Source organism: Haliaeetus albicilla, chromosome 1 (assembly GCF_947461875.1).
Source record: "Haliaeetus albicilla chromosome 1, bHalAlb1.1, whole genome shotgun sequence".
Classification (NCBI taxonomy): domain Eukaryota; kingdom Metazoa; phylum Chordata; class Aves; order Accipitriformes; family Accipitridae; genus Haliaeetus; species Haliaeetus albicilla.
This window is the reverse complement of record NC_091483.1, coordinates 43,557,352-43,569,725: the sequence shown is the minus strand read 5'-3', so window position 1 is coordinate 43,569,725 and position 12,374 is coordinate 43,557,352. Positions and strand designations below refer to the sequence as shown.

General features: G+C 35.9%; 1 protein-coding gene across 1 annotated transcript in view; it reads right to left on the bottom strand.

The window, feature by feature from the left end:
- GALNTL6 (polypeptide N-acetylgalactosaminyltransferase like 6) overlaps positions 1-12,374 on the bottom strand; it is a 513,294-nt gene that overhangs the window by 327,525 nt on the left and 173,395 nt on the right. Inside the window, exon 2 of the mRNA XM_069787019.1 lies at positions 9,467-9,575. Within this exon, the coding sequence (XP_069643120.1) occupies positions 9,467-9,575 (109 nt within the window). The remainder of the gene's footprint in view (positions 1-9,466; positions 9,576-12,374) is intronic.

Sequence of the window (12,374 nt, the reverse complement as noted above, 5' to 3'; positions counted from 1 at the left end):
CCTTTGGCTTGTTTGCTTCTCTCTTTTTAGAATTGTGTAAGCATTGAGATCACCATTTAAATATAAGGGGAGAAGGTACTAAAGAGAGGACAGTTTGCTCTGTTAAGGATTAGACACCACACTTACCCCCACAGGTGAAAATATAGAGAAAGATGAAATACTAGCAACTTTAATAATTTTTGTAACAGAGCACTTCTTGAAATTTGAACATTGGTTTCAAGCTAGAATATGTATCGTTGGTTTACGCCATAGTCATAGACATTTCTTGCTGAGTACTGGAAATACAATTTTCTTTTTTCTGTCATGGTAAAAATCAACATGCCAATGCCCAGCACAGAAGGGTACACTGAAGATCATTTTCAGTGCTCCAATTAATATGAGACAAAGGGAAGTAGTATGAACTCTGTTCCCCCTTCCTTAGCCTCTCTGGTAGTCCTTAAAAATTAGCTTACCAATTACATTTAAGTGCTATCACTGGTGAGATTTCAAAGTCAGGGGGGAGGCAGGGAAGAACAGGGGAAGAATCTGGTTAACTTCAACCACAAGAAGTGCCTCAAGTCTTTGCTGTGACTACTGAGACCAGAGATTCATTATGCTTTAAAAAGGAAGCTTGACTCTGACATAGCCACACACAAACTCCCTTTTCATAGAGATTTAAGTGGCAAGAGTTAGTTCTATTGTGCACAGTTTTCTGACAGAGACAGCCACAGCCTTACACTTCCTGGCTGCTTCTGCAGCACTGTAAAATTAGGTTGTAACTTGAGATCCAGTGGGGGTATGTACTAACCCCAAATCACCACTTAATTAATACTGTGAGATGCCATTTCACAATCTGAGGAGGCAAGTTTGTAGTTGTCCAGGGAAAAACTCAAGCACTTGTGAAAAAAACCAAAACAAACCATATTTTCTAGATATCAGGGTTAAAACTTCTGAAGAAGGCATCACTGAAAAACCTCTCTTTCCAAATCAATATTTGAGAGTATAATACCCTTATTTGAGCTTGGCACCTGGCTCCAAACTGATCTCGTTGTTTTCATTAGGACATCCAGACCATTAAGCTTGAGTCAGAGTGGTAAGTCTGATCATAGTCTACAGCGCTTTGTATTTACAAATGTGGTTTTTAATGTTTGAAACACTTTATGTAACTGCAGTAGATTGTAACCATCTCTTTCATATTATATATCCTTTACCTGCCATCTCCTTGACAAGCTATGATTAACATTATATTTTATAATTTTTTAATCATGTCAGCGTTGCATTAAGATAAACTGATGAACATTTTTCCCTTTTACAGAACAAGACATAGTAAACTGCATGAAGCATATTCATGATTAATGCTATGAACAATTAGGTTATGAGTGTTTATTGAGACCTTGGCACCCACTACAGTTCCAATTCTATTGCAAGTTCTCAAATTCTTTCTAAAGGAATTGCAAGTTCAGAGGCCTAAATTAAATTTAGTAAATCTGTTTAATACATAATGCTGACAGAATTCCCAGTGTATAATCCCATCTGAAATATGGGATAAGTAAATCAATATTTTAGTATACGCTTCTTTCCCTGCACAACTTTGATTATATTCATCTGTATAGGTATCACAGAACTAATTTTTTCATAACCAATAGGGAATTACATTTAACATTGCTATCTGTATGGTGCTGCCTCGTATCTTCTAGAGGTACTCTGGCAATAGTTCTTCTGAATTTAAGAATGGGCACTGTTCGAAATGATAAGGATTAACCACAGAAGTTTGGGGGCATTATTCTACTGCACTTCATTCTCAAAAATTCTTGAACAGAAATGATGGAAAAAAAATCACCAGTGCATAATTTCTTTAGGTCACACAGAAGTCAAATCTCAGGTGTTCACTACTTTTTGTTGCTGTACAAAAGCACGCTTGATTCTTTTGCCTCCTTTTAACATTCCATCCCAAGAATACAGTTTCATTCTATTTCCATTTTCATCACAAACATACAGTTCGTTTCTTTTTCTAGGTCTCTGTTTAGTTTCTTTATAGAATTAATCTGTATGAATGTTTGTTTGTAGAACTATAGAGCATACTGTCTGTTTATAGAACTAATCTTTATGAAATGCCTGCACCGAGGCATGTAAAGGTCAAGATCTTTAAAATCCCCTTCTCCTGGTCAAAATAACATTTTGAAGAAGCCTATACTGAATATAGGAAAGAATTAAAATCTTCATTCCTTCCCTCCACATAAGGCTTCCACATGCTATTTAAATATACAAATAGGAGTAACAAAGACTGTGCAAATGGCTTGGTAACTGCTGGGATAACCACTGGGTGATACAATACATTCTAAAAGTTTTTTCCTCTGAGATCTTATTAGCAGACAGGAGCAAAATGGCTCAACAGTCAAACATAGAAAGTATTGACAGCCATATCTTAGAAGTCACTTTATCAATTCTTTAACCAATTTTCTTTTGAAGACAAAGGTTTTTATAAATTTATATTTTGTGCTATAAACACAGCTCCTTACCTATTACCATTCTCTCAGAAATTTGCTTTCAATTACATTGAATTTTCAATGCCTCTCATAGAACATAAACATTTCAGCATACACAAGCAAGCAGTCAAAAATATCTCTAAACCATTATAAAGAAGAAAAAAAGACAATATTTAAAGAACACAAATTGGAAACAAAAAACCGCACTGGAACTTGTGGTATGCAATCTTTCTACATCACTTTATAGGCTATTAATTTCATTAATAGAATTGGTAAAAATTTTTTCAGAATTAAACCTTATTTTTTGTTTTCCATCAGTTCTGCTCAGCTGGAAAGTTTCCATTCTTCTATTCCTCCAGTTCCCCCTTTGCAGTATTTTACAATAGGAAAGCTATCACTTGTAGTTAGAAATAGCTTTTCATGATCAGAAATAGCACCATATTAAAATATAAAGATTCAATCTGTACTTCTTTAAAAGCCCAAGAATTACACATTTGCATCCTTCCTCTCATCCGAGAAGGGCTGTAATTCATCATTACTGCTATTACTTGTAATTGATGAACACATACGGCTGAGAATTTCTTGAGGGAAATGTATAAAATAACTTTCAGAAATGGAGTAAAACTGACATTGACTGATTCTCTAGGACTCTTAGTCTCACTACCCAGGACATAAAGATAGAGGTGGAATAAACAGAATTTCTTCTCATGGATGCTTTTGAATTTAGTACCTTAGGCCTTCATGGCTCTCTCCTGTGAATCTCATCCCTCCTGGGAGCATTCAGGGATCTCAGACTCCTAGTTCTGCTCAGAAAGGCTGGAAAATCAGTGGCCATTGGTGCCAAAGCAGTTGCCATGCTCCTGAAATTAACATCTTGATAGACATGTCCTCAGACTCCTCCCCAGACAACTGAAGAGAAGTAGGGAAATCTCTGATGAAACGAAGAAACTTGCCAAGTCAGTAGCTGATAAATGGCATTATTAGGGGCTTCAGCATCCAGGATCTCTTCCCTATCCAGAGATGCAGGCAGATTTACTCTTCCATGATACAATCAGTGTTGCTGTAGCTGGACTAATATGCATACTGGTAGCTACCTAGGTTATTACTACGCAAGCTGCATTTACATAGGGTGCACTGAAAACTCTGAACTGCAATGCAAGAACGCTTTTTTGATATACATAAGACATTGTTTACTACTTACCGAAACAAAAATTATGACAGATGTAAGATTTGCATTTGTTTATAGTTCTCCTATTTTTTAATGCAAATTAAGCATATTCTTCATCAAGGCATGTCATCAGTTGTATTCCCAGAGGAAAATAAATTAATAGAAACAGCTCTTATTTTAAATGCTGATTTCTTGTCAAAAAGATGACATATCAGCTCCAATGAAGTCAGTTTCTCTGATCAGCTTATTCTGTCCCCTCCTCCTCCATTGTAATATCTGATTGACTTAATGGCTTACTTCAGAAAATGGAAACAATTAAACATCTTTCCCCCCCCTCCCCCCAAAGTATCTATCACAACTGTGTAGTCAGGAATTACCCTTTTTTTTTCTTTTTTTTTTTTTTAAGGTAAACTTTTGCATTCCTTTTCCTATATTTCAATCACTGGTTTTGAGGTAATGACAGAGTAATATTCAGAGAAAAATGAAAGTGATTGGGTTGACTGAATGAAATAATTTTCATTTCACTACATCTATTCAAGTCATTAAATGCTCGTTTCTGCCTTTTAGTAAATCAGGGCTTGGATAACTGGCAACTAATGGGCTATCTTCCCTGTTCTACCAACAGTATAGCAATTAGTACTTCTGCAACCCAACAGCACATTCCCTCTATTGGCTTCTTGCATTCTTGTATCAAAATTAACCAACTAAAATTCTTAGAACTGTTTTGGAAGTCTTATTTCCACTCAGAGAGACTGAAAATATTGAAACTGCATTAAAAACTTGGGAAAGAGATATAAGCTGCAAGTAAAATAGCAAATGAATTGGTAGTAGAGAAGTAGTTCTGGTGCTTTTCCTAACTCATATTAAAAAAGCAAGAGTAAACATGATAGCATACAAAAAAATATACAATTAACCTGTCAAAATCATTCTATCATAGCAAAGAACTACAAGATTCCAGACAGAATTAGAAATTTTGGAATGGAATACTTCCAGTGACAATGGATAGAGGATGAAAAATTTGGCTATATGAAAGGTTATTTATCAAAGTAGCTGAAAAGAGCAAGAAATGTGTTTCCTAAATGAACAGTGTAACAAGGTGCAGTCTTTCCTTCCAATAACAGATGGAACAGACACTGGTTAGTCTGTTTATATGCACATTTAAAATAGGGGTGCTCTTTAGTTAGCCTTGAACATAAACTAATGCATAATATCCCACACAAATATCTTTAATACTGTGTCTCAGTGTGGCTCGGTTTTCTTTGTTTGTTTTGGTTTTGTTTGTGTGGCTTTTGTTTCTTTTTTCTTTTTTAAAGAACAACCTTCAGCAATACAAATATGTATGGGGAAAACTTCTCAAACATAATAGACTCATCTCTCAATCACCTGGACCAGCATCATTCCTGTGTCTCATCTGGTGCCCTGTGAGTTTCAAAAATTCTGTACAGGTAAGGTAAGCAACAGGAACACATGAATAACTGATTTCCAATTTTCTAGACAAAGAGAAAAAAAACAATTGGGGGGATTTAAAAATAACGCATTTAAAAAAAAACCCCTCTCAATTTTTTTGATTTTAAAACAATCAATTTCCAAGAAAAAGCATCATTTTGAAATGAAAAATTGAGATGTCTTGTTTGGAAAACATCAATACTAAACATCACGATGCTTTCAATGTTATGTTCTTTTTTCAGCAATGATCCATACATAATTTCTTTAAGAAAGGCTGGGCATTCCATCTACACTGACTGACTAAATAATACTTTTACCAGTATCATGTAAATGAATCTCTTTCTGTATCTCTCTAGGACCACTTCAGTCTTTTCATACACAGCAAAAAATACTTCACAAGTAACCTGTGGATCCCCAAGTCATTCCTTCTTTGCAAGAAGATGACCTAACTGGGATGGCATGAAGTATCTGTTTCACCGATCTTGCATTTGACCACTAAGAAATTATTTATTAAATTGTAACCATTTGTGCCGGTATTGCATGGTCATTTCTGGAGATGAAGGAATCACTCACATGGCAACTGTATCTGCAGATCTGTCAGTGGGGGATTTTTAACCCATCTATGTGTCCCCTTACCTTCAGAAAATGCAAGTTGTTGATTCCAGAGGTGTGTTGTATGTTTTTTCTTTTCCTTTCTAAATCAAAATGACATATGGTTTGAAGTCAGAGAGGGAAACCAAGCAGACTGAATGATACTTTCCCTTCAGTGGTGGCTGTACAGTAGGTATTCTGTTACAGAAGATACAGCTGGGAATAGGCGTAGGAGCTAATTGCTGTTTTGTGCATCTGTGCAACAGTATCGGTAAGATCATGGCAGTATCTCAGAGAAACCTGTGCGCAGCCCACTGGACTTGCTGTGATAAGCAAAACTGATAGCAGTGCAGTCCCACATCACATGCCAATTTACAGATTTTTACTAGGGTACAGAAAAAATATGGCTGTTGGACAAATTAGTTGTTAAGGAATTATGACTCCAAAGACTGCTTTGCATTTTCTCCACCAGTAAGAAATAATATCCTACAACATTAACAGAGCCAGAAAGCGCGACCTCTTTCCAGGAAATCAAGTCACAGAGAAAATGAAACACCTGTGAGAAAACTGGAAATTATACTTAAATTTATAGACTCCCAGACTGCTGCCTTAATTGCAGGCCATACTACCTGTGACATCTTACATTGGTATACCTGCATGATGAGCTTATTTCTTTCTGTAATGTCATTAGCAGTGGAGTAAAATATACACACACACACACACATATCTCCAGTAAGAGTACATTGCTTCTGCATTCAGAACAGCGTAACAATCTGCAAGGGCACTAAAAAAAGACAATCTGATGTCCAAGTCTAGATGTAATCTTACGCACATTTGAAGAGGCATGCTTGGACTTTGCTATGTGAAAGAGCTTCAGATATGCTTCTATTCTTAATGCAGAAGGCACATATTTTCCAAAAGTAAGCACCTCATCCCAAGAAATACCCACCAGGAATACATATCACAGGTCTTTAGATTACCAGTGTAGCTACTAGTTAATGTGTCTTCTGCTGTAAAACTGATATCCTACAGAGTGGGACTCTAAGCTATCAAAGAACATTAAATAAAAACTGTGTGGCACAGGCGGACACCAGACAGCTTCAGACCCTCACTGATGGAACAGTGACAGTAAGCAGCAACTATGGTGTGATTGCATCTGTACCATCCTTTGTTTTCTCAGGTGGGAAGCCCACAACAGTGTTTTCCACTCAAAAGGACCTCAGCAAATAATAGCAGCTGAAGGAAACTGACCTTGGAAGGATCTATACCATGAGCAAATTCCATATAAATGAGAAGCTGAAAAAGCAGTACCAGTTATTGAAGCCTCTGTCTCTGCAAGAGTCTTTGAATGTTATGTTTTGGCTACATGTAAAGCCTTGCCACTCCATTATTCACTTCAGTCCTTCTCAAGTACCATCATCAGGCTAACAGAATGTGAACTAATGGTAGAAACACCATAAACATACATTTGAACCTCGGGTCATCCAACAAAGCCCCACAAAACCAAAAGTAACATAAGCTAACTTTGGCATTTATACGCAAGATCATTTGTAATTTTAAAGCCCAAAAAAAAAAGAGCTAGAACACCTGAAATAAATAGAAATAGTACCATTTTTCTGCGCGTCCTGCAAATGGCTTTTCTCTTTAGCTTTAAAAAAAATAATGCATGATTTCCATTGAGGAGAGACCACTCAAATTCAGGAACATTGGTTTTAATTTGTTGGAAAAAAGGGGATCAAAATATTTGGCCTTGAAATAGAAGAACTAGCCATGGAGAAACTAGCACCTCTCCAAAATTATATTTATGAAATTCACATTCCCAGTGCTCAGGAAATTGTAAGCTTTACAGATAAACAGCTAAACTGAATTAAAAAAAGACTTCACTCCTTTCTTCTTTTCTGTGTAACAAGCATTGACTGCCTTTCCTGAAATGTCCTGAGAAGCCCTTTTACTGGTGTTATTTCATGCCTTTAGATTGATTTTTAATTAAAAGTTGGTTTCAGCTATATTTTGTTATGTTTTTAGGGACAGAAACTATATAGTATGTCCCAAAGAGTGCATTGAGATACTTTAGCTTTGCATTTGTATTACTATATTGTGATTTTCAAAGAAAAAAAAATAATTAGAAGTTAATCTAATGAATAATAATGAGATAGAAATAAAAAAGATTTCTTAAATGGTCACATTCAGCAAACACTATCACAAGGAAGCCAATAAAACCATAAGTAAGTCAGAATATTTTAAGTATTATTATTATTACTACCAAGAAGAGAAGTTTACTGGAAAAAAGATTCTCATACTAGGGCACTCTACTACAGTTACAATGTTCCCAGTAGGACTGGGAATTACAAAGCTACATAACATGTTTTGATAATTTCTTAGCCAACTCCATGCAGTAGCTTGCAGTACATTGGCAATGCTATAGCTATCCATCAGATAATCGTAAGTATTATTGTTTATTTTCCAAAAAAATATGGGGTCCACATTATGTATTCAGGAATCAAAAGTACATTGCCAAAGCATCAGTGCATATCCCTCACAAAGGTCCATTCTAATCAGATAACATGTGATATTCCCTACACATGTGCATGTTTCTAAATACTTGCTGCTTCTATTTTGTACCTACTCTCTTAGATAGTTGTCATTTTACACTTAGCAATTTGGAACACAATTAACATTGATCTGACAACTCCTAAGATGCCTAGAATAACTGCACCCCCTCCCCACCTTTTTTCCTCCTAAGCACAGGTGTGAAGGAAGGATAATTTTTTTTAGTTAGTGATCAAAAAGATTCAAAAGAGAAAGGGAAAAATGGTTTACAAAATTAATGTACACTTGAAACATTTTACTTGTTCAGGCCCCTGCAAAATTAAGTACTTCCCAAGTCTTATGAATCTGTCAATTGGATTCAGTTATAGACATATTTTGGCAGAGGTGTTGGCTGTCCTCTGACAGTGGGATCAAGATAGCATAATTTATTTTATAATAGTAGATTGCCCTTTGTAAAATAATGACTTTCAGACACTGATTAAGGTGCAATTCAACTGCTGTTTCCCTTCCTTCCTTTTAATTTAATTCATCTTATGTTGAATAGGTGTAAATTATAAAAGAAAGATTCAAATCTGAACATGCTCTGATGACATAATGAGGAACACAAACCTTTCTTTGCACATATGGCATACAGCACATGAAGGTACATTAAAATGACATTACTCACTGTAACAAAGTGTCCTTCAGTGTATCTACAAATACAATTTGCTCTCATTTTCAAATAATTTTAGACTGTCAGAATGAAGTGAAGTAGCTTTAGCAAGACTAAAGGATTGGACTTCGACAACGTTAAAAGGGTCAGCGTTTGTTTCTCACATAACCTTGGATGTTCTTGGCAGTTATAGATACTGGACTCAGGTTTTATCCACTGATTGAAGGACCACCCAACTTCAGTTGTAACATATGTCCCTTTGGAAAAGAACACTTTTGCTTATATTTGGTCACAGTATAACAACTGATTTCAACATCAAAAATATTTTGTTAATAATATTTTTGCCCATTTCCTTGTACAATCATTGTATAGCTATTCGCATAAAACACATTATTTTTATTTTCACTTGGCTATTTTCAGAGATAAGGTATTTGTGCTTGGTCTGACCCCTCAGCTCAGAACATTATGTCCTTGTGACATGCTGCAATCAAAAAAAGCCTGTTAGGAATGCTTTTTAGCTAACATAAAAGAAAAAATAACCATATGGAGAAAGAATGAATAAACCACTTAAATTTGCTCTGAACTTATGTATACCTGAACGCATAGCATCTTTTTGAATGCTTTCATAATCATGCCAGTCCTTCCTTTTCAAGCCATCAGTCCAGGTAAAGAGCTGTCCGTCTCCCAGCCCCAGTGGAAGTGTCTGTGAAAACAGTAAACAAAAAAAATAAATATATACATACATATATGGTTTGCATTATTACAGAAGAACAGTTATATGGCACAAGCAAATAAAACATTCAGTTTATCCAGTGCAAATATTTAAACTTTACTGTGGTAAATGAAGCTATTTTTCTAAATAGTGTGAGAAAAAAACATTAATTTAGTTCTTGACAAACAATTAAGGGAAGTATGTCAAACAACTTGTGTTTAAAATTTCTCTTTCCAGCAGTGTCCTGCTATGACTGCTTGGCAAGAAGCTCATGAAGTAAATGGACCACTAAAACTGAACAGGTTCCAAAAATGCCTCATCCTCTAACTCATGAAGTACCTTGATGTCTTCCTTAAACTGTCACTTGTGCAAAACTGGAGTTATAGTTACTCAGCACCTTTCAAAGTCCCCCTTTAATTTTGGGTTGTGGGGGGTTTTTTGTTGTTGTTTGTTTGTTTGTTTAAATAGCTAATGATGAGTTACATAACACATAAGGCCAGGCTCACTGCATCAGAGGCACAGAGCAAAGAGACCCTCAAAGCACTTTTAAATCCTGTAGATCTTTTTTCATGGTAAGAGATAATGGGAAAAAACCAAACCCACCAACCTCCCCCCAAAATAACCAGCAAAAATCCCCCATGCAACACGCAGTTGGTAAGTTCACTTCTCCTTTCCAGACTCCAAATTCTTGAGTAAATCGAAGAACTGCTTTTTGCTTCTAAGCAAATTTATCTTTCTAGAGCTTTTCTTTTTTCTCATTCTTTCTGCCAAATGCTGGTAATTTATAAAAAATAAAATAGTAAAGTACCATTAGAAGCACATTATAAGTACACAAAATTTAGATCCGTAGGAAGTAGTACAAAGTTGCAGAAGGTTTCAAATGAAGTCAGCCTTTTTTTAAATGGTTAATTTACAAAATATGAGGTAAAAGAAGCAGAGAAAATTTTGACAAGCAACGAAGATGATCTACTGTATCTGTGCTGAAGAAAGTGAAGAAGCAATTCATTGCTGCTTAGGAGTAACATGAAAACTCTAGTTCTGTTAATTCTAGGCTTGAACCAGTAAGTTGTCCAGAACAAAGCGCATACGTATAATGCATGTTACAAATGTTGTTATCAAAGGGTAGGTGAAAACACACTTGAAAAGCAGTTCCAGGGAAGCAACATTTGATCAGCCTTCTACTAGGAAATATTGAAAGCTCTACAAAAATCTTACGCATATGTAAGAGCGATGCTCTGAACTTCATGTATGAAGTATGTAAACCCAATGAACATTGGACTCACCCATCTTCTCTTACTGATTTTACACTACTGGCAGCACAATACTGGATGATACTCAGTGGCTCCACGTGAAGTTGTCCCAGCCTTTTCAGTTAGGGTTTCTCTTTTTAGGACAGACAAATATTTGCCAAGCTACACGGTGTGGATCTAGTAGCTAAGCCATCCTTAAAACTGGGGTTTGACGGCTTTCAGAGTTGTAAGCAAGAAGTGAGGAATGCCAGGCATGGCTGGTTACCCTCAAGCAAAGGATGCCAGAAATCCTGGCTGACAAAGATCCATGCAGAAAACCTCTGCTTTGGGCCAGCTGATATTTCTGAGAATGTTGGATATTCAGGGCAAAGTGTTGTGAGCTCAGTGCTCTCCAATAAATACCTGAGTTACTGAGAAAAATCCATCACATTCTGCTACTATGACCTACTTTTTTTAGTTTTAATATTAAAGGCAACTTATGTTACATATCACCAAAATGCAATCCAGCCTGTGTTTATTCCTCTATTACAACTTTTGCAGATATATTCCAAGAAAACAGTCTGTCGTCATGTTTTAATATAATAAAAGTCAGAGGTTCACACCTGGAAGAACTGAAGAATTGAAGATACCCTGATAAGACTATTTCATGTTATCAAAATATCTAACCTTTCATGTCCTTGAAATGAACACATTAATTTCAATAATTACGGAGTTCAAATAATGCTAATGTTCTAATAGTAATATGAAATAGCTTGTTTCTTAAAATCAGAAGCGTAAGGTAGAACACAGGCTGCAACAAAGTTAACCAGGACTCTTGAGCCCAAATTCCTAAAATCATCCACTCCAAAGCACTAATTGGCTCTATAAAGTCAGGCCCAGACAGACTGGCTTCAATTAAGCTTCTATCCCTTGTTGATATGGGAACAGCTAGTGTAAACCACTTGGTCCCAAAAATTCAAGACTATCAAAACTATCAAAACCAGGATAAACTTTATTTTTGTGACCCTATATTCCTATGCTGTCTTATTTCCCTAAAAATAGTTATTTAAAAGGCAAGTTTGCAGCACACTGAAAGAAAGCCAAGTAGCAGAGTTTGCAGCTGGTTTCCTGTTGCCTATTTGCATTTTGATGCCATTACTCTAGAAAATATTAATTACTTGTAGGTACTTTACCTGATAACATTTACAAGTCTAATGTACCAGGGGGCCCTCTTGCAAGCATAATATAGTTAAATAAATACATTCGCTAAAATTAATCTAGCAAAAGGATAAATATAAATCCAAATACCGTGTGATACACACAAAACTAAATGACGTCTTGCTGTGGCTCATATTTGGAAGGGTTACATTGCCCTAAGAGGAAATGGGAAACAAACAAATCCAAAAACATTGTCTTGATGCCATCGTAAGTCCCTGTTTAATGACTGAGGGTTTTGTTTGGATTGTTGGGTTGTTTTTTTTTAAAAATAAATCCCTTAACTGTCTCCCATCAAAATACATACTGTTAAGAGAAATCAATACCATGGTGATTTTTTAGCTCT